The following is a 25901-nucleotide window of genomic DNA, read 5'->3' as shown; positions in this document are numbered from 1 at the left end:
GTCGTTCCGACTGACGGCGCTCGGCTCAGTGTGCGCCCGGCGGTCGAAGCGCGCAGTCGGTCATGTCATGGACGAGGCGGAGGACGAGGACTCGCTGACCGCGCGCCCGCTGTTCCGCTCGCGATCGCTGCCGCAACTTCACCGGCTCGGGGGCTTCGGTGCGCCGCCCGCGAAGCCGGCCCCGCGCCTCGTGGCCGCGGACGTGCGGCAGCTGCTGACGCTCAAGCAGCACTACTACCCGGAGGGCGGCTGGGGGTGGGTCGTGGTGGTCGTGGGGGTGTTGGTGCAGCTTCTGAGCCACGGTCTGCACGTGGCGTACGGCGTGCTGCTGGTCGAGACGGTGCGGCGATTTGGCGGCGTCGACGGCGTCGTCACTCCGGCCGGTGAGTGAGGGTGACGGGACATGCCGCCTCCACCCTTGGGGCAGAACGCTCTACCCCGAAGGCCGAGGTGAACGCTCTGTGCCTGTGGGGCTAAGACGGCCTGCTCGTCGCCGATAATATTGGAAGGAACGCTGATGAAGTAATCTGTGGCTGGCTCTCGTGTGGCGTGTACACTCCTGGCGCAGTGACCCGCGGTCCCTCGCCCCACTCCTATGGTCCCGTTATCCAACCTACAGCGCTACAGTGCCTGGCACTCCGCGCTGCTCTCTTCGCCTTATGCTGTTTTCTTAAAGTTCATTTTAATAGTATCCTCTCGCAATACTCGTGCCTGCCTCGTGCTTATGGATTCTGCGAACACGGTAATGAATCTTCGCTGAGCGAGTGTTGGCTTCTGCACTCGGGTAGTACGCCGAGGTGGACGGCGTTTCCATCCACCGTTCTGGCGAAGTGTGCGGGGCGACGAAGCTGACGGTGCCCGTCTTCTTCAGGACAATGTCGGCAGCAAGCACCTCCGAAACGTCGGCCAGGGTGCACTGCGGAATATCCTAGAAGCAGTTCATCTTCGCATCGGAGCCCCAAGGGCGCAGTTGGGTGACGCCGTCGCCAGAGGCATTTGAGGTGTCTGGGGCGATGTCCGTGGTGGCCTGTTTCAAAATACTGTTCCTCGACCCACGGCCTGCCAACCGCGACTCGCGTGTTCAGGGGTAACGAACTGACGCGATTACGGCGCTGTCTCTGTTGGAAACCCCAAGGAGCGGCTGTCGGCCTCGTCCGTCCGCGTGGCCTTCGTTACGAATTGCAGTTTTTGTGTTATGTGCCAGCGACTGACGAATTCCTCGAGCAGTTCTTACTCACTGAAGGGCTTTTCCTTTGTAGAGCCTCTGGGTTCACCATCGTCGACACAAAAGCTCGCTTCTGAACCATATCCGGCCAAAATTTTGTTACAATTCCTTGTTTCTTCCGAAGTACAGTTGTAAATGGCCTCGAGACGCGTTGTCCAAGTGCTGACGTGTGGCGACTGCCGATACACGTCGGCGTTTCTGGTGTAATTTGTGGTCTTTGGCCCTGATCAATTTCGCCCACCGAGTTTCTTCTGTCCCCTTCCGCCTAAAGAACGCCGTGTTCCAGCGCCGAACCAGGCCCCTCGCTGCGTTCCCACGACCGGTGTAATGACGTCACGTTGTCATCTGTGGCCCCGGAAACACAAAACGACTGCGACAGAACGCGCACGTGCAAGTTCCGGGTTCCAAATTTCGTCGAGTTTTGGGTACACGAGCACTCCGTCGCCTGCCGACGACCGAGCGAGTACCTCGTCGTCTCGCGCTCTGGACGCAGCAAATCTCCAAAATTTCGTTTACGCGGGTTTTGAACCAGCGTCTTTTCATGACGGGGTAACCGGGTGGGGGGGGGGGGAAGGTTTCAGTTGCCTGTGTCGTACAGCCTGCTGAGTGACTAGGTAAGGACTTGGAAGGAGGTTCCGGGTCGCCGCTTCTTTTAAACGCGTCGAGGCGAAATGATTGGGTCCCCGTGGACCCTCGTTGACGGCTGTGCGGCGGAGGGATCGCGAAACGAGGGGGCGGATATGCTGTGGCGAGCTTTTGTGCGAGCGACGATGAACGTCCACGAACCACCGACTGAGAACGAATGCAAATCCTTTGATGCAAAATCACGTGATCGCGCTGCGGGTCCGAACGCTATAGCAGAGAATGCGAGTCGTTGGCACAACACTCCTCCTCGCCAGAAAAACAGTGCGAGCGCGCACAAAGATCATCCGCCGTGTAATCTGCTGGGAATATCGACCTTCTTGCTTGCGTGGGTGGTTTGTTAAGCTCCTCGGGACGAGATCGTGATGTTCCATGTTGTTCGTTTGATTATACGAACTAAGGCTCATCGCCTCCCGCGGAATCGTCGTCTTCCTGATGGCGTGTATTTAGTCTCGCGTGTTTCCGGCTTCAGGGCGGTCCTCCGGAGTATCCGGCGTCCAGTTTCTCTGTGCCTTCGCCCTTTTCGCTTCAGACGGGGTTCTTGATTGTCCTCCCACGTGGTCTGGCTCCGGAGCCCACCTGCCACTCGGTCAGTGCGCATGCGTCCCTGGTCTGTGCAACCCTCGTCTAGCTTGTTCCGTTACTGTAGGCTGCAGGGGGCAAGAGTGGGTCAAAGGAGCCCGTCGGTAGATTTGAATTGAAAGCGTGGTAAAACGAGACGTAGTGAACAAGGTTTCTGAGCACCCTGTGTTTGTTTGTTTTCGCGGCCGCGCTGTCCCATCGAACCGAGAAACGTTTTGCAAAAAAAAAAAGTGATTTACTGAGAAGATCCTTCTTGAAGTATCGGCTCTCCTCCTGCTCCTTGCAGATGGCGCTCGCGTCAACTTCTTTTTCCTTCTTGTAATTTACGCGCGGGGAGAGGGTCGTCTATCACCACGTGACGTGTAGCCACGCTGATTATGCTTGGAATTTCGTGATTTTCCTCGGCGCCTTTCTTCATGCAGAATCGTTAGTCGCGTGTCAACTTTGACAGTTGTGGCAGCGTTGTTAAATGACGCGCCTTTGTGACAGCCACAAAGCCGTGCATTAGCGCCTGAGGTGGGCGCAGCACCGGCACAAGGGGCTCGCGTTTCCATGACTAGAGCACGTCAGCCTGTAGGAAGGACGGGCTTACGTCAGTCGCACTGACACGCGGTGAGGGGGCCGTGTCCATTGCTGCTGGCTGTGTACGTCACGTGGCCGCCCTGTCCTGGACGGCCTTCCCACCCCGGACAGACCCGCGTGTGTTGGTCGCTCATTTCATCAAAACGAGCGAAACCTCGTCGCCAGTTGCCGTTGTTGTTTCGTCGCGACGTCGCCAGATGGACACGCGCTCTGGGTGTGAAGGTCCACAAGCAGTTGGAAAAGTACTCGACAGATGGTGCGCAGGTTCCCACTTTATATTCTCTCTCGATCTCTCTTTTAGGTGTAAGACGCCGTTTATATGACCCGAATCCCCGTCGATATTAAGACAAACCGCGGCGCCGGCCTCGCACGTGTATTTTTTTAGGTTTTTTACGACGAAAATATTCCGACTATAGGATGTTCCTGGAGGCGTTGGTCGATCCGAAAGACTCAGAGGAGTGTGCGTGCTGGACCTGAGTCCATTCAATTGCACAGACCGACCCGTACCGCGGAGGAAACGACGACGAAGTAATTCCCCGAAAAGCCGATATCGCGGACGGTGGTCGGGTCCCGGCTTTCGCAGTTTTGCTGTTTAAGGCCAGCGACGGAGCCACTGCACGGGTGATATTTTTAAAGTCATTTTAGGCTCCGGTCATAAGTTGTCCGGACTTTTTACACGTCTTGAAAGCGTTTTTGGCGTGGGTTCTGTGAGCTTCGCCTTAATATGGACTTGTTAACTGCGAAAAACAAATCATCTGTCCCTCATTTCGTTACATTTCGTCTCACTATGAAGATGATTCTTTCGAAAATTGAATTTCGTAGAACCCCCAGTACCAAGTTTCATCGAAACCTGTGGCCTAACAGTTGCAGTGGCGTGCATACGGCGTGAGCACGCCACTGCTCGCGTCTGCGCAGAATGGCCCGAGGCGGGGCAACGCGTCTCGGGGCGGAGCGTACACGAAATACTATTATAGAGAAACAGAACTCGGGTACCTCGGCCAACCACTAATTACAGACGCAGTCACTGAACTCTGTTGCCGAGAGACGTATTGTTGCGGAGTGCGCGCGGGAGACACGAGAGGTCTAATGAAAACCACATATATCGAAGCAGTGCGATTCTGGCGTGTTCGATGTGAGAGACGCCCTTCGAGTCCGTCTGTTACCTGGAAAAGGTCAGGGTTGTCGCTTGCCGAAACGCAGGGCCAGTGAAAAGAATTTCTCTGCGATGGTTTTTCAGGGTTCATTTCCGACGTCGTTGTTCTTGCCATGAATGCGGCGTCGTTAAACATCCAGTGAATCGTGGGACTCGTCCCGAATTTCCTTCCGGGGCTATTTCTGCCTCGCACCCGCCACTCGTGCCGTGGCGACGCGACGTTCGGTATTTTTAGGCTCCCGCGTCGTCCGCGCGTGGCAGCACCGATTAACGCATTCCGTTACGACTCGGACCGAAGAGAGAACGAGGCTGTCGTCGCCCTGAAGATGGAGGCAGCGCTTGTAAACTCGGACTGCGTTCTGTTCTGTTCGTTGCCAAACGAACAGATCGGACTCGTGACGTTCCGTCTGCCTTTGCTCTCGCTTGTTATTCAGCGTGTGTTGGCGACACTGGACTCCGAATGTGGCCGCGTGTTCCTTCTTTTCCCCAGAAGCCGTCAGCTCGTGTAATGACTCATCGTCGGCGTAGACACGTGTCTCGAGAGATTGTCGAACGACTCCGTTTTTTGCGCGTCGTGTTTTGATAAATGGATGCCATTATTAGCGCTGAGGCGGCGAGAAAAAGCAGAAACAAAAGAAATGATGACCGGCCACTCTGCCGCGGTCGCGCATTGTTGATCCTTCCGCGCGCGCTGTCCGTCCGTCAGTCTGCCGGCACCCGCCGTCCCGTCCGGCCGCTCCGCGATGGCTGTCGCTCGCTCCGAGTCGCTTTTGTTTCGGGCCGAGGACTCCGGACTGGCGGCCACCAGCAGCGGCGCGGAGCACCAGCAGCGCCCCACCAGCACCATCCGGCAGCACTATTACCCCGAGGGCGGGTGGGGGTGGGTCGTGGTGGTCTGTGCCGTCCTGGTGCAGGTCCTGGCGCACGGGATGCACGGCGCTGCGGGCGTCTGGTTACAGGAGACTCTGGGACGATTCCCCGCCGCCGCGGGGCTCCCCTCCGCAGGTACGTCAGGATCTGCTAGTGCCGGAGTCTCCCCGACGAAAGGAAAGGCCGGCGGAGCGGAGGGTCTGGCCGTCGTTCGACGACTGAATTGTGCAGTGCCGTCATTGTCTCTTGAATTCGCGTGTGTCTGCAACATTTCGCGTTAATTTTGTTTTGGTGCTTGCAAGACGCTCGTCCGTTGTTTCTTTCTCTCTCTCTCTCTTTGAAGTAACGCGCCGTGAACAAAGCAGTTTTTCTGTTCGTCGAAAGCGAGGACCTCGCTGTGGAAGGGCGTCAGTCCGCGACGCCGCCCGAAAAGATGTTGCAAGGAGCTGGTCGATGTGCTTCTGTTTTGCGAGATCTCGGATGCGACGTGTCACGGCGCGCGATGTGGAAATTAGCGACCGGCGTCTCTCTGACTGACGATTTTTGCGTTTCGTAAGGCCGCGAGCAGTTTTCGCTGAAAGCGCCTGATGGGGCGAACGCCCAGCTTCCTTCTCGGAACTCTCCGCTCCGCTCCGCTCGTTCTGTCAACGCAAGGCTCTCGCTCTTAGAATTATATGGCTCCGTGCCTGTTAAACGTTCATCACCTTGTAAAATATTTTCTCTATTTTAATGCAGTTTCGCGGAATGCCTTCGTTGTCAGAGGCGTAAGGCGCGGGGGGGGGGGGGATATTTGTTATTTGTTTGTGTGTAACAGCGGAGAACGTGGCGCTCCGTTCACGAGAAGGATTTTGATGCGTTTGAAGGAGGAATTTTTGAAAGAAGCTGCTCCTTTCGTGTTTCCTCAGATGCAGCGAACCGAAAGTGAGAGCGGACGGTCTGGACCAGCAGCGTCCGGACTAACGTTTTCGCGGCGAAGACTTGCAGCTGCAACGCGCGGCCAGAAACTCGATAAGGCACGGCGCCGCTGCCATAAAAGGCGAATTGTTTGTCTTAAGACTGACCTCGCGTCCCCGTCTTATGAGACGATGTTCAATTCGAAACCTCGTTCTACGCGGCCTGTATTCAGCCGAAGATAATTGCGAGTGGACGAGTGTCATGCAACAAGCACTCGTTCTTCGTTTGTCGAATTTGAGTAACGAGGAGTGAACGGGAGCTTTTGTGTGGGTTATCTTGTTCCCTAGATTTCTCATTCGTCCACCAGGTGTAGTGAACCCTTTAAAGCCCAGTGGTAAATATACGTACCACACCCGCTCTGACAATCTGTAAATTTGCAGTTTGTCATGGACGGGCGCTGTTGTGGCGGACGAGAGTGCCAGAGCCAAATGTGTTTAAGCTTCGCTGGGGCCGCCTCCCCCCAGTAAACAGATTACGGGTCATTGTGAAGTCATAAAAACTTTTCTCAGAACTTTTGAATTTTCGTGACCTCCAGGCGTCGCGGTCTCCGTCCCCGGTGGAGTCGGTCGGCGAAGTGGCGGCTAATTATAAACACCCCCTCGCTTCTTCGTCGTTTTTACAAATTCCTCGTTGCTCGTACGATACAGGATGACGCGCCATCTCGGAGAAGGACGGCTTCGGGTTGCTTGCCGGCGGTCGTCGTGCCCTCAAGTTCGCACGCACCTTCCGGACAAGCGCAGTTGTTTCTGCCAAATTTTCGAAATAGGAGAAACTTGGCAACGTCTTCGAGCGTGCCAGATTTAGTTGAAATCCGTCAGAAGCGAGTTGCGGTCGGGCCGCGTGACGTCCGTGACCTTCACAAATTTTCCTCGCGACTTTTCCGTACTTTCGCATCGTCAAGTTCCGTTACGTCGCGTCTGAGGCATTCCTCGGGGCTCGGGGCTCGGCACCGACACTTTTCCAGGGACGGTGTTGCCAGACTGTCAAAGCCGCGATGTGGGATTCTGGCCCCCGACCAAGAGACCGGGGCGATGGGAGTGGTCAGTGGCGTAGAAGACGGAAAAGAGAACAAGACGACTCAAATTACTTATATCCGCTCGCGGGCCGCCGTGGCCCGATGATCGCAGCTTCGTCTCTCCGCGCGCTAGTCCAGATCATTCGCTGCTTTCAGTGGTGCGACGCTCAGGAATCTCGTAATTATGGTTATCAGCCGATATGAGGCGTCCCGCCCACTTAATGACGACCGGAGCGCGCGGGAGGGAATACATGTTTATATTATCACAGGAGTGGCTGACCCCGGGTGCACAGTCCGTCAAGGCGGAGCGTCGCTTCAGAAATCGCACCGCTGTGGCGCTAGGGGAGCTGCGATCTGATTTATCGCTCGTATTCGTTGGTGTCTGTCTGTGGCGCCTCGAACCAAGAAACTACGCGGACTTCTGTTGCAGGCTGGCTGGGGGCGCTGTCCACCGCCGTCGCTCTGCTCGTCTCTCCTGTGACGATCGCCTTTTGCAGGCGGAAGTCAACCCGCGTGACCGCCGTGCTGGGCGGACTGGTCACCGCGCTGGGATGTCTGTTCACGTCGTTCGCCTCGCAGTTTCACCAGCTGTTCCTGAGCTACGGAGCTGTTGTAGGTATCGGCGTTGGTATGACACGTGACTGCTCCACGCTGATGGTGGCCCAGTACTTCAAGCGACGCCGTGAGTTCGTGGAGATCTTCATCGTGTCGGGCAGCGGACTGGGGATAGCCGTCATGTCTGCATTTATCAGGGGCGCCATCAGGTATTCTTAATGCATTGCGAAGTCGAGTGTTGCGCGGGTGTGCGGGCTCCAGTAAACGCGGGTTTTGCGTTGCAGTGCTGTTGGCTGGCGGCTGGGTCTGCAGGCCGTTACCGGAGTCGTCTTCCTCACCTTCATCCTTGGCACCTTCTACCGCTCTGCTTCACTCTATCATCCGCAGAGACGCGCCATTTTGCACCTCAAGAACCAGAAACGCAAGATCAAGGACAAGAACAAGGTAGACGACAGACCGCCGTTCTTCGATTTCAGCACGCTGCGCAGTAAGACGGTGCGCATCCTCTTGGTTTCGACTGGGATCAGCTCCTTTGGTATCAACACACCCATCTTCTACCTGGTCAGTTCCAAGATGTTCTGACTAAAGCCTGCACAAACGTTGTTTGTGTTGTGACGTAGTGTGTCTGTACTCAGTTTTCTGCATCTCAAATGTTGTTGGTACTGAATTGGTGGAACGTGCATGAAGACTTTGCAGACGTTAGCTGCTCTGAGCCTTGAACAGCTTGTAGTAATCGCTCTGAATGCCTGCATAAATTTGTGTAGACTACATGTATTACATTTGTGTTGAAAGGCACACCAGGTGGAGCAGGAAGGGCTGGGCGACGTGGCCGTGCTGCTGCAGACATACCTGGGATTGGCCTGGACGCTGGGCTGCGCTGCGTTTGGCTTGGTGGTGGTGCAGAACTCTGTGGAGTGCCGCATTGCACGCCAGTACCTTTGCCAGGCTGCAGTGTTCATGTGTGGGCTGTCCATCCTGGCACTGACTGCGGTCCATGGCAACTATCACGGCTATGTCATGTTTGCCTGGATCTACGGGATATTCTGTGGAGGGTGCGTGGAGTTCCCGCTCTCAGTCGTCTGATATGAATGATACAGTGTGTTACCCCGAAGAATTTTAGATATCCGGACAAGCTTCTTCTTCTTCTTCTCTCTCTCTCCTTTTATTCTTCTTCTTCTTCCTCTTCGCTTCATGTGGTTTCATTGGTAAAGAATGTTTCTGTGGAAACAAAACGTAAAGTGTAGAATTTTGGGTAGAAAGAAATTTGTTACGAGACTGAGACACTGTGTCTGCTTGCTCTACAGGTATCACTACTCCCTCAAGATGTACACATATGAGCGGGTGAGGGCACGCAACTTTGCGCGTACGTGGGGCTTTGTGCAGTGCTCACAGGCTATTCCAATTGCCATTGGGGTGCCCATATCAGGTGAGGATCTCGGTATATTTTTCAGTTCTCTCTAAGTTTATTCTGAACTTGTGGAATGTTGTTCGACCCTGTCATCTTCGCGAGTGCGTTTACATGTGTGTCCTAACAGATTTTTAGAACTGTCCATGGCCAAATGCATTAGTATTGAGACTCGAGTGCAGTTCACACCACAAACGCGAAACAAACCATCATCACCGTAGTACAACTGAAACCCATTGGTCATCGTGCGATACCGCAAGGCAACTTTCAGTCTCACTTCAGAGATGCTCAGGCCATGAGCATCTTGAAATTGCTTTCGTAGCTCTTAATTTTGTAATTTTGTTTTTTCCAGATCTCGTCTAATTTCACAATCTTAGATTGTACCACTTCTAAATACTCCATAGAAAGTTGAACTTGTTATCTGCCTACTCCAGGGCTATGCTGCATGCTGTTGGCATGACAACACTCAGAGGGCTGTGTTACAGGTTACATCAATGTGGGCTGTGGTGGTAAGGCAGGTTACTACTTCAGTTCCACCTGCGTGCTGGTCGGTAGCCTCACGCTCTTCTTCATTGACCTCCATCGGCGTAACTTGGCACGGCACAAGCACACCCGCGCCAACGGAACGCAGCACCTCTGCGTTTCCGAGACGTGCCCCCAGAGGCGACGCCTCTCCTTCAGCCAGGAGCCGGACAACAATGACCCGGGCGGCGGCGCCGCGGCACCCCCCATGGTGGCCGTGAGCCCTGGCACACTGGTGAATCCAGGGGCGGGTGCGTCAGAGCTGCTGGGAGGAGCAGGCAACCTACTGCTTGCAGCAGGGGACAAGCCCGAGTTGACCTGCATATCGGAAGAGGGCATTGCAGACATGGACCTCCCAGACAACTTGCTGGATGATCTGGACTACATAGGAGACTGTATAACATCATGTAACAAGGTAAGCTGGTGTCACATCTTATAAAAAGGCATGTTCATCTGCCGGATGACCTAGACTGCGTGCAGCGACGCTGAACTCGGTCTCTCAGATAGGACTTTTCTGCATTCTACAATAGATACTGAATATATGTGCCATTTGTTGCTACATTGAGATGCGTCATGAACGCGCTAACATCTGTGTTGAAGCCAAATGAAACTAGGAAAGAGGCAGATTTTATGAAGCCTGCCATTATTCAGTGTATCGGAACTCGGAACCTCGTTTTGCTTTGCAGTTCATGTGAATATTAAGAGAAGGCACGGCCATGCACTGGACTCGTCAGTGTTCCAAAAGGTTGTTCACAGAAACATGTTTCAAATTGAGCATTGTCTGCTTTCTGCCAGACTTTTTCCTCATTTGAGGTGGTGTTTATGGTAGGATTCTCTTGATTTTAGTGAGAGAAATGTTGTGACCCTTTCACGTGCTATCCTTTGAATGTGGTCTGAAGAAGGGAGTTGAATATCCTGAGGGATAGAGAGAGAAAGTTTCACAACTTGGAGGGTAGGGAGTGCCAAAGTTAAAAACTCTAATTCAGTTGCAAAAAATTTGAAATATTTGATGTTACATAAGATATTTGAACAAATTATTACTCCAATTTTTTTTTTAAATTTTATTTTCTAATATGTAATTTAACTAATTTTTAGATAAGCAGGCGCTTGTAGGAAATTTGAATGTGCGTATTCTATATTGCACTATAATAGTGGATTTAAATGCTCGTACTACAAGACTGTGCTGACCAGGCTTTCAGTCCGGGGTGAACAGTTTTGCTGAATGCTACTATGACAGGCATCTCCATTGCGCCTAAACCATTCGTCGTGGAGTTAAATTATGTGTGGAAAGTAAGCAAAAGTAGTCCTGTAAAAAGATGATGAATCACTAGCCTTGTATCATTCCGTACACGCAGTTTGGCCAGTTTCAAAAACCGTCAAGTCATGTTGCAGGTCGAGAACTACTTGATGCTCAGCGAGTTTGAGAACAACCTCATAGCCGAGATGCCGGTGATACTGGACAGGAAGGGGCGACGTTGGTCTCTCGCCAGGTGAGCGTCTTCAAACTGACTGAGAAGTTAAAGCAACCATCTCTAGTTTGAAGTTTTCTATGTCCGTGATATTCGTATACTGCACACAGAAATAAATAATTTTAATTTCTCATTCTTAATTCCTTTGAAATATGCTACACTTGAAGAAAGTTTGAGATGAAAGTTACAAGTGTTTGTAACACTTTGTGAATCTTGTCTTCTACATATTTTTATATGATGAACTTTTTTCTCGGATCTATAAAAATATAGTTACAGGCTAAGCATAATGAGCATGGTATTGAAGGCAGTTTTAATTTAAATTTCTTAGGTAGTTTTGAAGATACAAAATGTTTCCATTATGTAATAAAGCAGAAATATTAACAATTTCGATACATATCCATATTTTATGTATGAGCTGGCATAGCTCAATCAGTATAGTGACTGGCTACAGACTGGACAATCGGATTTTGATCCCTGATGGGGGGGCTTGGGGGGGGGGGGGGGGGGGCAGAGGATCATTCCTTTAGCCTCTGTGTCTGTACCGTTTCTGGGGCCCACCCAGCCTCCTATCCGATGGGTACCGTTGTCCTTTCCCGGGAGTAAAGCATGGCCGGGGCATGATGCTGACCACTCACCCCCATCTATACCACCTCTCCCCCTCAAGCGCCTATATGGTGTATAGTGGGCACTTTGTTTTAAAAAAATAAAAAGCTTATCCATATTTTATGTGGTCTGGAGATAATCGGGTTTTTTTTAAAATGTTCATAAATACAGTTTAATGGCATTCTGTACCTGAGGTTTCTTTCTGTGCTGCAGGCAAAACACGCGGCCGGCAGACGACACAACAGCTGAAGTGAAGGTGGATGATGGGGAGGCAGCAACAGGTGCTCACCATGAGGCGCGAAGGGGCTCTCGGGAGTTACCCGCGTTTCGAGCAAGCAATACGTGGCGCCTCATGTCGGGCCCAAAGCGAGTCATCACCGTCATTGACGAAGCATCCGTGTGATGGGACAGGCAGTAGGAATGAAGTGGAAAGAAGCATGAGGTCAGCTGGGCAGGTGATTGATCGATCCATGGACGTGTTTGCATGGCTGTATGTCAGGTGTGTGAGAGGAGTGGCACTGCTGTCAATCCCAAGTGGCTCAGGAGGTCTACAGACAGCTCATAAGCCCAGCTGGTGTACGGTGTGAACCTGCCTGTCCAGATGTTGGCAGCTCACATGTTGTTCTCATCATAATTAATGCCATACTTTGGATGCTGTCAGTTCTGTGTTTGATCTGACCACTTTGCAGTAAGACAACACTGCCTAGCTTAACATATTTGCCAGAATTTAATTTTTCCCTGAATATAATGCACACTCCACGTATTATTAAGATTAAATTGAAGAAAGTTTGTTCCCACATCTGTTATAATCAGATGTATTCAATAGTATCGTGGCACTTACGTACTCTTACGTTGGAAGATAAATTTAAATCCAACCTTTAATCATGATTTCTTGTATTGTTCACTGTTGTTGTGACATAGGAGAAAGTAATCTTATTTCAGTAAATGTGCAGTGAACGTGTTGAGGGTTCCTTTTGGGAGGAGAGTGTGTGTTGTGTTTAGGTACATTCAGTGTGTTGATGTCAGATGTTCATGTTCTTTTGATTGCGCATGTAGCAACTCCTTGGTGACATTTTATTTATGTGTCACCTTCTTCTTGTAACTCATGTTTCACTTATGTACGTTGCTTCATTTGTGACTGTTGTTCTAATTTGCTTGCCACATAAGGCAATTTAAACAAAATGCTGGACAGACTTTCTGACTTGCTGTTGTGTGTGGATACAAATATTTTTAATGATACTCAAGGTGTTGGCATTCTCTTTGTATATCTGTTAAGAACAACCTACAGTGGACCAACATAAACTCTGTTCTTAGTGGGATTTGTAAGAAAATTTGAGAACAGCAAGTTATTTTATTGACTCCGATCTTCAGACATGCTCTGTGAATCTCGTGAAACAGCTAAGGTCTCATTTGTCATGTTTTGTTTGAGAAAGGAGACGCACATTGTAGCTTGTTGAGTAGATTTGGTTTTCAGCCACGCTTGCCTGTCAGTGTTGCCTATCCGTATTGAAAATGAACAGCTGTGGCATCTCTTAAATACTTCTTTACTGTACAAAACACAAGGACTAATGCTTTAAAATAGAGTACAGCCAAACTTTTGTCGTTTCTTCATCTTCTTAGAAAAATTAACCGAAGTTTATTGAAAGCTATTTGCTGTTCTCCACATTTGTGACAAAGTGAGTTTAAGGTACTTTTTTGTTGCAGGTTCTCATTATTCTCATGCATTGCATTTGTTTAGCTCTCATATGTTGCCTAACATGATGGTCACAGTGTGACTGTTTTTGCAGGAATTGTCACCTCCCAACATTTGTGGAATCTGTGATTATAGAATGACAGTATTTTGGCATATTATTCTTTCTGTGTCAATGAACCAACTGAAACACTCGAGCAATGCCTCCTATCATTTGATCTGGCTGATGCTTAGAGACTGGTATAAAATTATGTGATTTATGCTTGTATGTGTTCAGAGATGGCATTAGCGTTGCTGCAAGTTTGTTGCTTGTTTTGGGCTTAGAGACACAGAGGACGGCCGCAGGAAACGTTCGAGGTTTCACTTGCCTTGTGGCTTCTGAAACTTTTGTGCACTTCCATCATGTAAGTGTGTTTAAATTTTGTTATGATCATTATAACTGTTGCATATTGTGTACGCTATGGGATAAGATTGAGCACTTTCCATATAAGTGCACAACATACTTGGTATTCTCCCACTGTATCTGTAGACTTAGCGTCTGATAAGCGTTGTCCCCTTTCTCAAAGAACACAACAGCATGTTGTATGCATGCATGAAACACTTAACACACATGCAAGTGGGTAAGTTAGAATTTCATTGGAGGACCATAGTTGGTAAAATTTGAGTCTACTTGTGGCAGCTCTGTTAGACTGTACTGGTCAACCATGCCTGCTACTTGCCTTCAAGGAGTAAATTAAGTTTCAGATATTAATAGAGTAACAGTGGCTGAATAAATATTTTAGACAAGGTGTTACAGAAATGAAAGCGATAATTATTATATATTTGGTGTGTTGTATATGATGGCCAATAACATGGAACTTCTTCCATATTGCTTGTGTGTTTTACGTTATTAACAGCTGTGATGTGTGTTGTGGTATTGTATGGTGAAAGAACACGGTGTGCACCAGCTTTCCAATATCAACGAACTGATGTGTGTGTTGTGGCGACAAGAATCTAGTCAATAATACCAACAGGGCATAGACAGGTCTGAGGTTGGTAGCAAGTGACAATATGAAGAGTATCGTCCATTTTTACAACTTGTTAGGGTGTTCAGTGTCTGGGTAGAGTATTCATCATTCGTATACACCTTATGTTAGCAAACGTGTCAGAATTTGTGTTTCCATAGCAACTCTGCCTGTGACTCTTAGCTCACTATCTCACTAGTTTTAAATAAACATTTTACTATATTTTCAGATTTCTGAAATCATCCCATCTGTTTTGGCCACCTTGTCACCTGTACCTCATTTGGATCTTGAAGCAAACTGAAACTTGAAGTTATCACAGTTCAAGAAGTCACATGTCTTGTACATTTGTTGAAAAGGGGTGATACCTCATTTGTAGTCCACAACTTTCCACAAACATTTAGGTATACATTTGTGATATCATCATAGTTGTTTGTATGTCTCTTCAACTCGCTAAACAAATTTTTTACTCTAGAATTTTTATTAGCATTTGAAATCCACACTTCATTTTTATATTTTATAAAATGTGTGAATTTCTGGTCAGGCCAGCAACTGTTGGCTTCTCAAAAAGAACCAGTTAATTAATGTAATTTTTATATCAATTCATAATTGGTTATTACTTAGAATGGAGTTTTTAGTACATTTTGAGATATATTTTATTAAATGTTAAGCAGTGTGCAAAATATTTCAGATGAAAATTTATAGGACGTAATGAGATATATTTTGTTTAGTGCTTGGTAAGGAGTTCTCAATTCAAATGCAATTTATGTTGTATTTGAGTGAGCACTTCTTACCAAGCACTAAAGAAAATTTCAACAGTACATTTGCATGGAGTCATTTTAAATTTCGGTTCAAAAAAGGGTCCAAGTCATTGACCCAGTGTGATGTTGCAGAAAGTGACCAGCACTTGTGCAACAGTGATTCTTTATCTTGAAACTTTGGTTCCTTACTGGCATGTTGTGACAGTCGCAGGAGTCATTGGAGCAGAAACAAGTTCTGACAGGAGTGCTTTATTATAGTATGGATGATATTTTTGTAGAACCAGAGTTGCTATATTTGTTACAATAAAGATGTATAGCTTTGTGTGACTACAGTGAAATGAGCCACTTCAGTCATTTCCATTTTAATTTCCTGTAGCTTACATAATTTGTAAATATTGATCTGGGTAACTGGATGTGTCCTCAAAGAGATTAACCTAACCTTGAAATGGAATCTAATTGTGATGAACACAGAGCAGAAATGTGACCCAATAAGGTATCTACCATCTTTGTTCTCTGTCACATTAGTCTGATGTCATATCAGTCGTTTCCGAACTTGGAAATGTCTGGTATTTTAACACGTGTACTGCCACTGGCAGTACTTGTACTTGTCAGTTCAGCATCAGTGATGGTGGCAGTGTCTCACCAAGTTGTCAGAAAACTTTGTCTAAGAGTTTAAATGATTTACTGATTTTCATACCATAGAACTGTTTCACCAAGGAAATTGCTTAAAAGTGGTGGTGCCTATGCCATTGGCCATTTGACCACATGCTTAGGCTGGCATTTAAATGTGCCATAGTGAATGTGTCTTGTGCCAAACAAGATAGGCTTGAGTTGCATCTCCCATCACTCCGTGAATATACATTTCTGCTATGCCAAACTTTGCCATTGAGACTTATCCTAAACCAGTTCAATCCAGTGTGCATCCTCTAACCTCTTTCACTCAAATCCTACATTTCAATCTTATCCTCACATCACTTTTCCAATCCTGGTTTGCTTACAGAGAATGTGATCCTTCTCCATGACAATGTGCACCCCATAGATCCTGTAACAGAAAAAAAATTGCACCTGTTTGGACTACTGAAAAAGCACTTGGAAGGAAGACATTTCTGATGTGACATGGTGCTGCAATCACACAACCCTGATTTATTCTGCATTGTAACTGGACCAGTGGATCACATGTCATGGTCACTCTGGCAAGTATGTGAGAAATATAGTGTTTGTTCTATCATGATTACAGACTAATTATTACTGGATAATTGCTCAAGACATGTATTATGCCATTCAGTCTCACAGTGCAATCTTTAACCTTATCATTTTCACATACATTGCCACAGTTTCAGAGGTGTGTGCTGCTGCCCTGTCAGTAGGTCGGTTTCCACCGGACAACATTGTGCACAATCTCAGAAGACTACCAGATTTGTAAAATGAACTTGTGACCTGTAATGGGGTTGTGTATGTTAGATTGTAGTTAACATTGCTATCGATTAAGTTGTTCGAACCGGTTTCAACCATGGTTTAATACCGATTATTGCCGAGAGATCGTGTTTACAGTAGTTCTAACTTTAAGTGGGCAGATGGCAGCATAATACGTATTTGACGTCATACGCCACATGTGCTACCAAATTAGAACACTGAATTGACGATTTGTATATAGGTGTTTCTGTCCTGTAATTTTTGCGAAAGTTGCATCATTATAAATTGAAATATTCATAAGCTTTATTTTTTGGGAAGACATAGTACTGGGAGTAATCTGTGTTTATACTTTCTGGCTATGATTATCTAATATAATATAGTCGATATTTTTTTAATTGGGAAGAAATACATTTCCATTTACATATTTCTTATGTAATGTTGGTATTCGATATGTACGAATGCTCTACAAGAGTTAATGTTGTTCGCAATGTGGTGGCGGCGGTTTAGTTTGTGGTTGTGTGTGTGTTATATGCACTGTTATGAGTCTTGAAGTTTTTTGCATGGATCCATCAATTTTTCCAGAAGAAATATGGATCAAAATACTCAAGTACTGCCAAGTAAAAGATATATTATCATTGGGATGTACTTGCAAGTATCTAAATAAGATCGTCAGTTTGGATTATTTGTGGTAAGAGAATGAGGTCGATGTCACTATAATGGAAGTAAATGTAATATTTTGTAAGCGCCGATCAAAATTTTGGTAGCAGCAGACGTGTTTGAAACAATTTCCTTCAATGACGACCGATACAGAGAGTGTGTCCTAAACGTGGGCTTCCTTTTTGAATTAACCGTGTGATAGCACAGTAAGAGTTCGTATCAAACGTAATTTTTACCATCCATATTACAGAATTTGGAAACAATTTTGATGTTCTTTGCTGAAAGCAATGCATGCGTATTCAGTTAAATAACATCCAGGCGTTTTGCATGTTTACATAATAAACCCATTTGAAATCGGGTTATAGCAAGATGAAGTAATATATGACCTCCATCCACAGTAGTGTACTGATATCATTCTAATCGTTAAGATTAGTTTAATGTTGAGTTTAGTCATGTGATGTTTGTGGGTGTAGAGGAATTTCAGTTGTGTGGTTTCCTTGGTCAGCATCTGTTATCTCCCATTGCTGATATTGTTGGCTATCTAGTTTGTGGTTTTGAGTGGTGCCCATTGAATTTGAAGTTGTGTCAGCAGTGAGTTGTGAAAGTGATCTGAAGTCTGGTTTTAGGAAACAAAAATGGACACAGCTGGTGTCTGTGTGTGATTTCGATTTTCCAAGTGTGCATGGACTGAGGCTGAACTACAAAGATGTGTGTTTACGGCTGCACAGTATCCTGCACTCTGGTACAGTGTTCCCACGTTGCTCTCACTGTATGAAGTTCTCGTGTGATGCCTCCTGCTCAGAGGTTCTTTGGTCCAAGGTTGTTGTGGACATTGGGAACAAATACACCCGGGTCATCGCTCCGAGCTTTATCATGCGTCGACACTTCACCATGTTTGGCATTCCCAAAATGTCACCAAATGAGAACAGCACAGACAGGTGTGTAGCACTGTGCAATGTATTCCATGTCCATGCTCATCAGGTTTTGTAACTGAAGTTGCCTGTTGCAGCTCATACACCAAGTGGGCGAGCGTCTTGACACGTATTTTGAAGTCGTGGGATCTAATCCGAAGTGTTTACTTTTGATTGAAATATAGAACAGGGTGATTCCCCACCCAATCATACATATATTTGTAATTACTATTGAATGATTAAAGAAGTAATCAGCTACTTTTAGATGCCTGAGTTCAAATGAGTCATTTACAGATTGGCTCTGAAAGGCCATGATTTTCTTGTGAAAGAATTGACAAGGACAGAGGTTTGGCAGTGTGTTAGTTTCTGTCTTCTCTATCTCTCTCTCTCTCCCCCCCCCCCCCCCCCCCCGATCCAAAAGTTATATATAGTGGTCACTTGCATGACAGAGCATAATGCAGACCACCTACAATATGCAGTGCTTAGGCAAAGCAAACTTCTGTTCCGTTTTCTAATTATTTTTTTTTGATATAATATATGATCAGATAGACTGGGTAGAGCATTGAATCATGTTACTTTCACCTTGCTAAAGTGTGATGTATTCCATAGGGGTGGCACACAGGACCCTGGTGGTGCAGCAGACACTGAGGTAGCAGTGTCTGCTGCACCACGTGTGAGACAAACCTCAAAGTGCAAACGCCAAGTGAACGGTCCATTCTGTGTGTTCTGCAATCCTATGAAGCTGTATCGTGAGAAAAAGCGAGTGGGTCAGCAGAATGGTGGGGCTTGTTGCCCCAGCCAGTACTCAGAGCTTGTAAATGGCTTCTGCACTGACACTGTCAACATATTGGGAACCCCCAACATGGATATAGTAAGCCCTGCAGCAGCCCTCCTGCAAGACAACTGCTACCCTGTTGTACAAGATTTTGTGGGCCACCTTTTTCACCAGATGAGACTGATCCCAGTACTGCAGAAACCGAATGCCGTCCTGGTGTTCTGCGAGCCGCTGGCCATGAGTGATGCTCTGCGCATCCACTTGCTGCACTACTTGTTCCTCACAATCAAGGTTGCCAGGTTAGTGCACTTTGCTTGTACTTTTCAAAATGATTATTAATGTGGGTCACTGGAATAACATGTTTGTCACAGAGTGCAGCGGACTGAAAAAGTTTTACAGTGTCTTTTAGGGCAGATAATTTAGGACAGAGAGATGTAGACATGGATCACCATGGTTGAAATATTAAGTGCTTACTAATTGGACATCGATGGGAGGGTATCATAGAGAGACTGGGCGTGATTCACTGTCTCTAGGTTAGAGCCCGTTGCTGGCTTAATTTGAACCTTCAGAATCCATGACGGGGAATTCCCTGATCTGCTACCATCTGCTCAAAGGAGGCTGTTGGTTGTTGTAACCTTTTTGTACTATAATAGGGGATTTAAACTCTAGTATGTAGCTGCTGGCTGGATTTTTGCTCCAAGGTTAATAGTTTCATGGTTTGCCAGCTGCTTGACATGGACAGTAAGGGCTAACTAATTCTACATAATGTTCATTGCTTAGGAAAATATTTGAATGTAAAATGAAATTTTTAAATATTTGGTAATGAGGAACTTCGTGATTTATATATCATCTAGTATTGATAGGATGTTTGAATTCAAGAATTATGAGTTGTTGGACATATAACTTGATTGATGAAGACTGTACATGAATTTTAGTTGAGAAATCTCTTGGGAAATGGCCACTTGGATGACTGAAATGGAGATGAGGATAACATTCAAATTATTCTAGTTTATTTAGCATCTTCACACAACAAATTAATGCAGAGTGCCACAAAAATTGTTCTGCATCATATACTGATTGTATTGTCACATGTTTTGGATCAAACTGTCCATCTGCAAAGTAATTTCTTTTGTGTAATGCACAAATGTTAAAATGTGATATGTAAAGTTTTTGTGTCTGTGTCCATATGTTCACTGAGTTATCATCACTTAATTGTCATTGGTTACCATGTTATAAATTATAATTAAATGGTACATTATATATTCCTGTATATTCAGACATGTTAGTCTGTTCCTGTTACGGTGTGTAAACTTCACTTTGTAACATGATTACATTATCTTCTTGTCGATATGCACTTCTCTGCTCTTGCTTCACTGTCACTAGTTGGAGTTGAAAAGTTTAAAATTATAACTGCAGTTACTAGTTGTAATCCTGTACGTTAACATTTTGTGTAAATTCGTACTGTTATGATGCACTCAATCTTAGGGCAGCGAGTGATGAAGCTAGGAGGTGAATGAAACTGACTCATAATTGTTTTTATCCAATTTTAGAGTGTGTATGATTGCTAAGCCACTAGCAATCTGTGCTATGATGCGGCTGAATACGTGTGTGGTGGTGGACAGCGGTGCATTCAGTACATCAGTAGCGGTCATACTAGATGGACAGGTGGTGCCAGAACGATGGAAACACATCCCAGTGGGCGGATGGCACGTTGCCGAGAACCTGAAGCTGGCCATGCAGTGGCAGCCGAAAGAGTACACTGAGGTACACCAATAACAGACTAGCTGTGCGTTAAGATGTTCAAACATGCGAGGACTGCGTGGCTAATTGTACTTACTGCATTGCCAGATCCCCATATCATACCTGGACACATTGGCTGTGAAAGAGAAGTGTCGCCTCAGTTACAACTTTGCGAATGAGGAGTGTCGCAATGGGCCTGCACGCCGGGAGCACATAGACTTGCGTGTGGACAGCTATGCAGACTGCAAACAGTTCTGGGTAAGTGCTGAGTATGACACAGACTGGTAGTCTCATGGCTATCGGCAGCTTTGTTTCACCGTTGGAAGCTGCTTGGAACCTTCATTCCTTATGTGTACTTCAGTGGGCATAATGTATGGTAACGTGGTGGTAGCACTGTAGATTTGTTTTTAGGAGGCGCCCGATTTAGATTCTGGGACTTATTACTGGGTATTCTGCCTTTGATTTTCTGTCATCTTCCTCCGTCTCTTCAGGTGACTTGGGTAGTGCCTTAACAGGGCCATGCCCATTTACTTTCAATTCATTATTTATCTGCAGGATGTCAACATTCCAAGCTGGGAAATTATTAAGGCAGCATTCTCTATATGGTTGCATGGAACATGATCAAGAGTGAATGTTCGCAGTTCCACTTTGCAGGCTGCCTAACATAAAAGCACAGAAGTAGTGGTGATGGCCATACTTCATCCTGGTGACAGAACAGCCACAACTGTAATTTTACAAGGGCCTAGTAAAGAATTGATTGCCTACGCAATTCATATTTGGTGATGATTTGTGACCACACATTCATTGTTCGTCCAGCCCAGTACTTCAAAGTAACTGTGCTTTAATTAAATGTTTGATTCCAATCATCAAGTCTGATCTTTGACATTACACGACTGCATTTCAATCTTGTCGACACTATTGAAAATTCCTGTCTCATGACAGTCACATAGCATAGGCAGTTTTAATACTGTCAGTACATAAACTAATGCATCACCAACTTGTTGCAGAGGGTGTCTCTGGGGCCAGAGCTGTACCTTGCCCCAGAGATGATGTATACCAGTCTCGGATTGCCTCGGGCGATACGGGATGTGACTGACGGACTACCCGTAAACGTCCTCAAGGAGTGCCTGAGCCATATCCTACTAACAGGTGAGCACATTTACAAGTCTAACATCTGGTGTGTGTGACGTGCACCAGATTTAGTTCTGACAAGGCAGCTTCTTATTATGATTCCTTTTTCTCAACCGATTAGATCATATAGCAGATGGGAGGAAGATTATGAATGACAAAGAGCGTAGAAAGCTGATTTGAGATTCAAGCCCCAAACGTCAGAAGTTCAAGGTGGGATCACTGATCATTCAGTAGTATCATTAGTGAATGCCAGACTGGAACAGTGAAATAAACTATAGTGGTTTTGTGTGTATAGGTGGCAACACTGACCTGATGGGCTTCAAGACACGCGTGGCACGAGACTTGCGTGACCTGTTGCCAGAATACAGCACTGTGATCAATGTCATGACGTGTCCAGGCCTGAACAGTTCGAGTGTGGCTATGGGCTCCACCTGTGTGACTTCGCCACGCATAGGTAAGTAGTGATTGAGTGAGGTACAGACAGAATAGATCCATGAGGCACAGCGGTTTACTAGTTCATCTGAACTTGTTACAGGAGACAATTCCAGCCGAACACCAGGCAGCCCATTCTGCCCATTCTGGTTGTCTCGTGAAGAGTATATTCTGTATGGCTGTGATGCTTTGAGTGAGGCTCTGTGATAGTAACAGCACATCAGTAATGCGAATTGTAAGTTAAGAGAGAGTGTGTGAGTCAGCAGGGGAACTGGGCACTTATTAAAGTGAGGTTCTTGGCAGCTCCAAGTCCCATCCCAGTAATTCAACTGTTATTCTGCCTTCATTGGTTCACATCTGTTTTGTACGGCAATAGCTTCTGTACTGGGGCATTTGAATCTTGGAGACCCTCGTCTGCATGTTCATTTTTGACACAAGGTGGAGGATTAAAAAAACACCATTAATATTTATAATTCCTTCTCCAAATTTCTTGTGCTCAGAAAATCATTGTGTATCCAGAATCTTACTGAGGAAATATGAAAGTTCTTGGAAAAACATTTTCTGTGGTGATATACCTTAAGTCACTGTCATATACCGTACAGAATAGATGTCCTTATCATTCACGCAGTCTGCATCACTCTGTTAGCTGGCCGTCGTCATGAACCACAGGCATTAGGCTGAAGGTCCTTGTGTCCTTGCAGCAAACAGTGGTTGTGATGCAGCACTGTAAGGACGTTAGGAACTGAAAATGAAGTATCTGTAATTTTACGTGTAAAATCATAGATGGTATACGATTTAAAGCGGCAGGCTTTATAAAAGTTGAAAACAGAAGTCATGGGACCTAAAGCAGTTACACAATATTCTTATTAATTCATAAAATTAAAATCCATGTTAGACTCATCTTCTGTTCTTTTTACTGTTCCAGCTGTTTCAACAAAAGATTGTAATATGAAATTTACCGGCTGGAAGAGGGAAATTTGAGTGGATGGATGATCTTGGTGCACAAATCTGAGTGTAAGTCAGCAGTCACACTAATAATATTTATTATTTATATATGTACATGAAATCAAACAATCCAGCCATTAATACTCCAAATTAGTGTCATCACTCCACCAGTTTCTGTCTCTTTTTCACTAGCCCAAACAAAAAATAAATTATTACTAGCAATTATTGTTTTTTGTACCAAGCTGTCATCCCTGATGATGTAATTACAGGAGATACTGCACTGATGTGTGCGATTTATGTTCCACCATTTGGTAGTGGAAATGGTTACATTTTCTCCACGTGCTTTGTGTGGCAGTAGCTTGATTGAAGAAAAGAGAAGCATTGATGTGTGTTCTTTTTTGCTAAAATCACCGCATCACAATCATGTAGCATATCTTTAAGTGAGCACTTGCTAGTGTATGTTACGTTGCTTATGGCAAGCACAGTCTGTGTTAGGTATCCAATTTTCTGTACAGGGTATAAAGGAATTTCATGGTCAAAAAACAACTGTAAAATGGATGTACGTGTTATGGGCGTGCCTGTTGAGTTGGACTGGCGAATGCCACAGCTCATTGTCAGTGAAGGGGTTGATTTTGTAACCCCAAACTCTATGTATTTGCTGCAATATTTTTGCCACAAAAGTTCTGAAGTCAAAGAGGTAACTGCAAAAATTATGTCAATAAACAAATACAACTTACATGATTCAAAGACACAGCAAGTTTCTCCATATACCTAACTCAGGTCAAGATGGAACTATTTTGAGGCTGTGAGTTTGAGCTGACCATACCAAATATAATTCAAGCAACAATTTACAGAATGGGTATGCCGAAGTTACAAGGAAATCTTAACGTTTAAAATTGGCCTGCTTTTTTAAACCAGCCACCATAAAATATTCCATTGCATAGAAATTTTTGGTTGAATTTTGAAGTCTACCAAAACAGGTTACATGAGATAATAGATTAATGTAACCACAGGTTATTAGTCTCAAAATTTAAAAGGTTCAGGAGCCACCCGTGGCAGATCAACCGACTGCTAGTCTCCCTAAGATTTTGCAAGCAAGCACATCTTCTGTATCTGCCAGCACCAGAGAGTCTTGATATGGCAAGGGGCCGTTCCCAGAGGGAGGCAAGATTTGGTGGTGTATATCACCTCTCACACACACCACTATATTTACAGAGGACTATCTGGGGCACAGGCACCTTGTTTGTTTGTGTGACCATTCCATCATGTACCTCAGCAGCATGTGGATTTTGCTGGTTCTGCCTCCACCAAGTTAAAATCCAGCCCTCCTGGCCGCTGGAAGCCCGTCTTGATGCCATCCCACCCATCCTCAATCTTATACTCGCCTGTCTGGATGCGTGAATACACCTCCTGTGTCACTGCATGGAACGCTTCTTCCACATTTGCGCCTGTCTTTGCCGACGTCTCTACGTGGTGCAAACCGTTCTGCTCTGCAAATGCTTGGGCCTCCTCCTGGGTGACTTCCCGCCTCCCACTTGACACCAGGTCCAACTTGCAGCCTACTAGGGCAAGTACCGGCCAGTGCGGTTTGATCTGGCGACGAGCCTCCATCATCCACAGTGGAATGTGCTCAAAGCTTGAGCGGTTTGTGATGTCATACACCAATAGAGCCCCGACTGAATTGCGGTAGTACGACTTGGTTATGGACCTGAAAATACATACACTGCAGTTGGGCATTGGAATTTTATAGACGAAGATCCAGGACAGGTACGTTCTCCAACCCTATTAGATACGACTGCCCACTCTAAGATTAATGTTGTCCTTTGCCCAGAGGAACTGAGAAAACTACGAATTAAAAATTAAATTTCCTGCTAGGACTTGAGTTAAATATCTATATTAAGAATCCTATGTATGCTACTTGAGTGATAAGGGATCACAGGTCTTTTAACAATCAAATGGATTTAGATAGGACTTAAGTGAAGGAGGCTTTCCACAGCACTTCATGTGCTGGAATTTACAAGAGGCTAAAATAATTTGCATGATGGAGGCTCTTTAATGGTTTGAGAGTCTAATGACAGGCTCAGATAGCAGAAAATGAGAAATCTATGACATTTTACATGGGGAGAATATATACAACACATTGGGAAATTTCAAGAGTAGTGAACATTCTCGGTTCATAAAGAATTAAATGTATACACTACTTGAAAAAATAGAATTCGGTTGTCTTTACTAAACACGTCTTATTTTTATAACCTAATCAGAGCTTCCTTAGTATGTAGCTTAAGTATGTGTAACCCTGAACTGGCAAATTATTATCTCCTCAGTCGTGAGCCGACTTGGAATGTGAACCAAGTGTGCTATTCAAGTCACTGTGATGGGGCAAGCAAATTATATGAACGTAAAACTTCACAACGAACCGAAATCTTTCCTGTCCGGCCGTGTCCCATAGCTGTAACTTGATACGAGTTCCATCTTTTACTTCAATCAGGCGGGCAAAGAAATCAACTCCAACTGTTGGATCTGAAAGCTGAACAGTCACATTTTAAGATTAAAAATTCATATTACACAATTTTAGAATGACTCACTCCGAATTCCTCACCTACCTCGGCAAATTTTCCATCCGTGAAGTATTTTAATAAAGAACTTTTTCCGACCGTGCTATCACCTATTAGTATCAATCGAAACTGATAGTCGAAAATTGGCTCAACCATTTTTGAAGAAGTGTTTAAATATGAAGATTGTTACCATTCGTCATTCTGCACATTTACTTTGCTCAATATAAGACGTATATCGTAACCCTCCCCTCAGCTGACCGTGGCACACTGAATCAACTTCCGGTTAAAATCTAAATAGTGGCGATGATGTCGA

At 45.9% G+C, this 25901-nt stretch overlaps 3 protein-coding genes across 5 annotated transcripts; 2 read left to right on the top strand and 1 right to left on the bottom strand.

Moving 5' to 3' along the window:
- The first annotated feature begins 29 nt into the window (after nucleotides 1-29).
- Nucleotides 30-15367, top strand: LOC110834718 (monocarboxylate transporter 10). 2 transcript variants are annotated; one of them, XM_087348218.1, is made up of 8 exons: nucleotides 30-383; nucleotides 7454-7787; nucleotides 7863-8139; nucleotides 8371-8630; nucleotides 8883-9004; nucleotides 9469-9920; nucleotides 10898-10995; nucleotides 11791-15367. In XM_087348218.1, the coding sequence occupies exons 1-8, from the start codon at nucleotides 68-70 to the stop codon at nucleotides 11978-11980; spliced, it is 2049 nt and encodes a 682-aa protein (XP_087204344.1). In that variant the 5' UTR covers nucleotides 30-67; the 3' UTR covers nucleotides 11981-15367. The 2 variants fall into 2 exon arrangements, with proteins under 2 accessions (XP_087204344.1, XP_087204345.1); XM_087348219.1 differs by lacking the exon at nucleotides 30-383 and adding an exon at nucleotides 3491-5189 and having other exon boundaries at nucleotides 9454-9920.
- A 1310-nt stretch (nucleotides 15368-16677) lies between these two features.
- Nucleotides 16678-23255, top strand: LOC110834709 (uncharacterized). Of its 2 annotated transcripts, XM_022074151.2 has the most exons (9): nucleotides 16678-17130; nucleotides 17726-18037; nucleotides 18620-19084; nucleotides 20336-20549; nucleotides 20634-20783; nucleotides 21533-21674; nucleotides 21952-22110; nucleotides 22192-22323; nucleotides 23014-23255. In XM_022074151.2, exons 1-8 carry the CDS (start codon nucleotides 16982-16984, stop codon nucleotides 22293-22295), a joined length of 1695 nt encoding a protein of 564 aa, XP_021929843.1. In that variant the 5' UTR covers nucleotides 16678-16981; the 3' UTR covers nucleotides 22296-22323; nucleotides 23014-23255. The 2 variants fall into 2 exon arrangements, with proteins under 2 accessions (XP_021929843.1, XP_021929844.1); XM_022074152.2 differs by lacking the exon at nucleotides 17726-18037.
- Nucleotides 23115-25887, bottom strand: Rab39 (RAS oncogene family member Rab39). Its single transcript, XM_022074156.2, has 3 exons — nucleotides 25637-25887; nucleotides 25451-25560; nucleotides 23115-24741 (listed from the first exon to the last, which is right to left on the bottom strand). The coding sequence occupies exons 1-3, from the start codon at nucleotides 25742-25744 to the stop codon at nucleotides 24306-24308; spliced, it is 654 nt and encodes a 217-aa protein (XP_021929848.1). The 5' UTR covers nucleotides 25745-25887; the 3' UTR covers nucleotides 23115-24305.
- Between the last annotated feature and the right edge of the window lie 14 nt (nucleotides 25888-25901).

The sequence above is a fragment of the Zootermopsis nevadensis genome, unplaced genomic scaffold (assembly GCF_977971745.1).
Source record: "Zootermopsis nevadensis isolate Lab colony 2312 unplaced genomic scaffold, Znev_1.0 Znev_ptg000012l, whole genome shotgun sequence".
NCBI lineage: Eukaryota > Metazoa > Arthropoda > Insecta > Blattodea > Termopsidae > Zootermopsis > Zootermopsis nevadensis.
The sequence above is the reverse complement of the archived record's forward strand: the minus strand, read 5'-3'. Positions and strand labels throughout refer to the sequence as shown.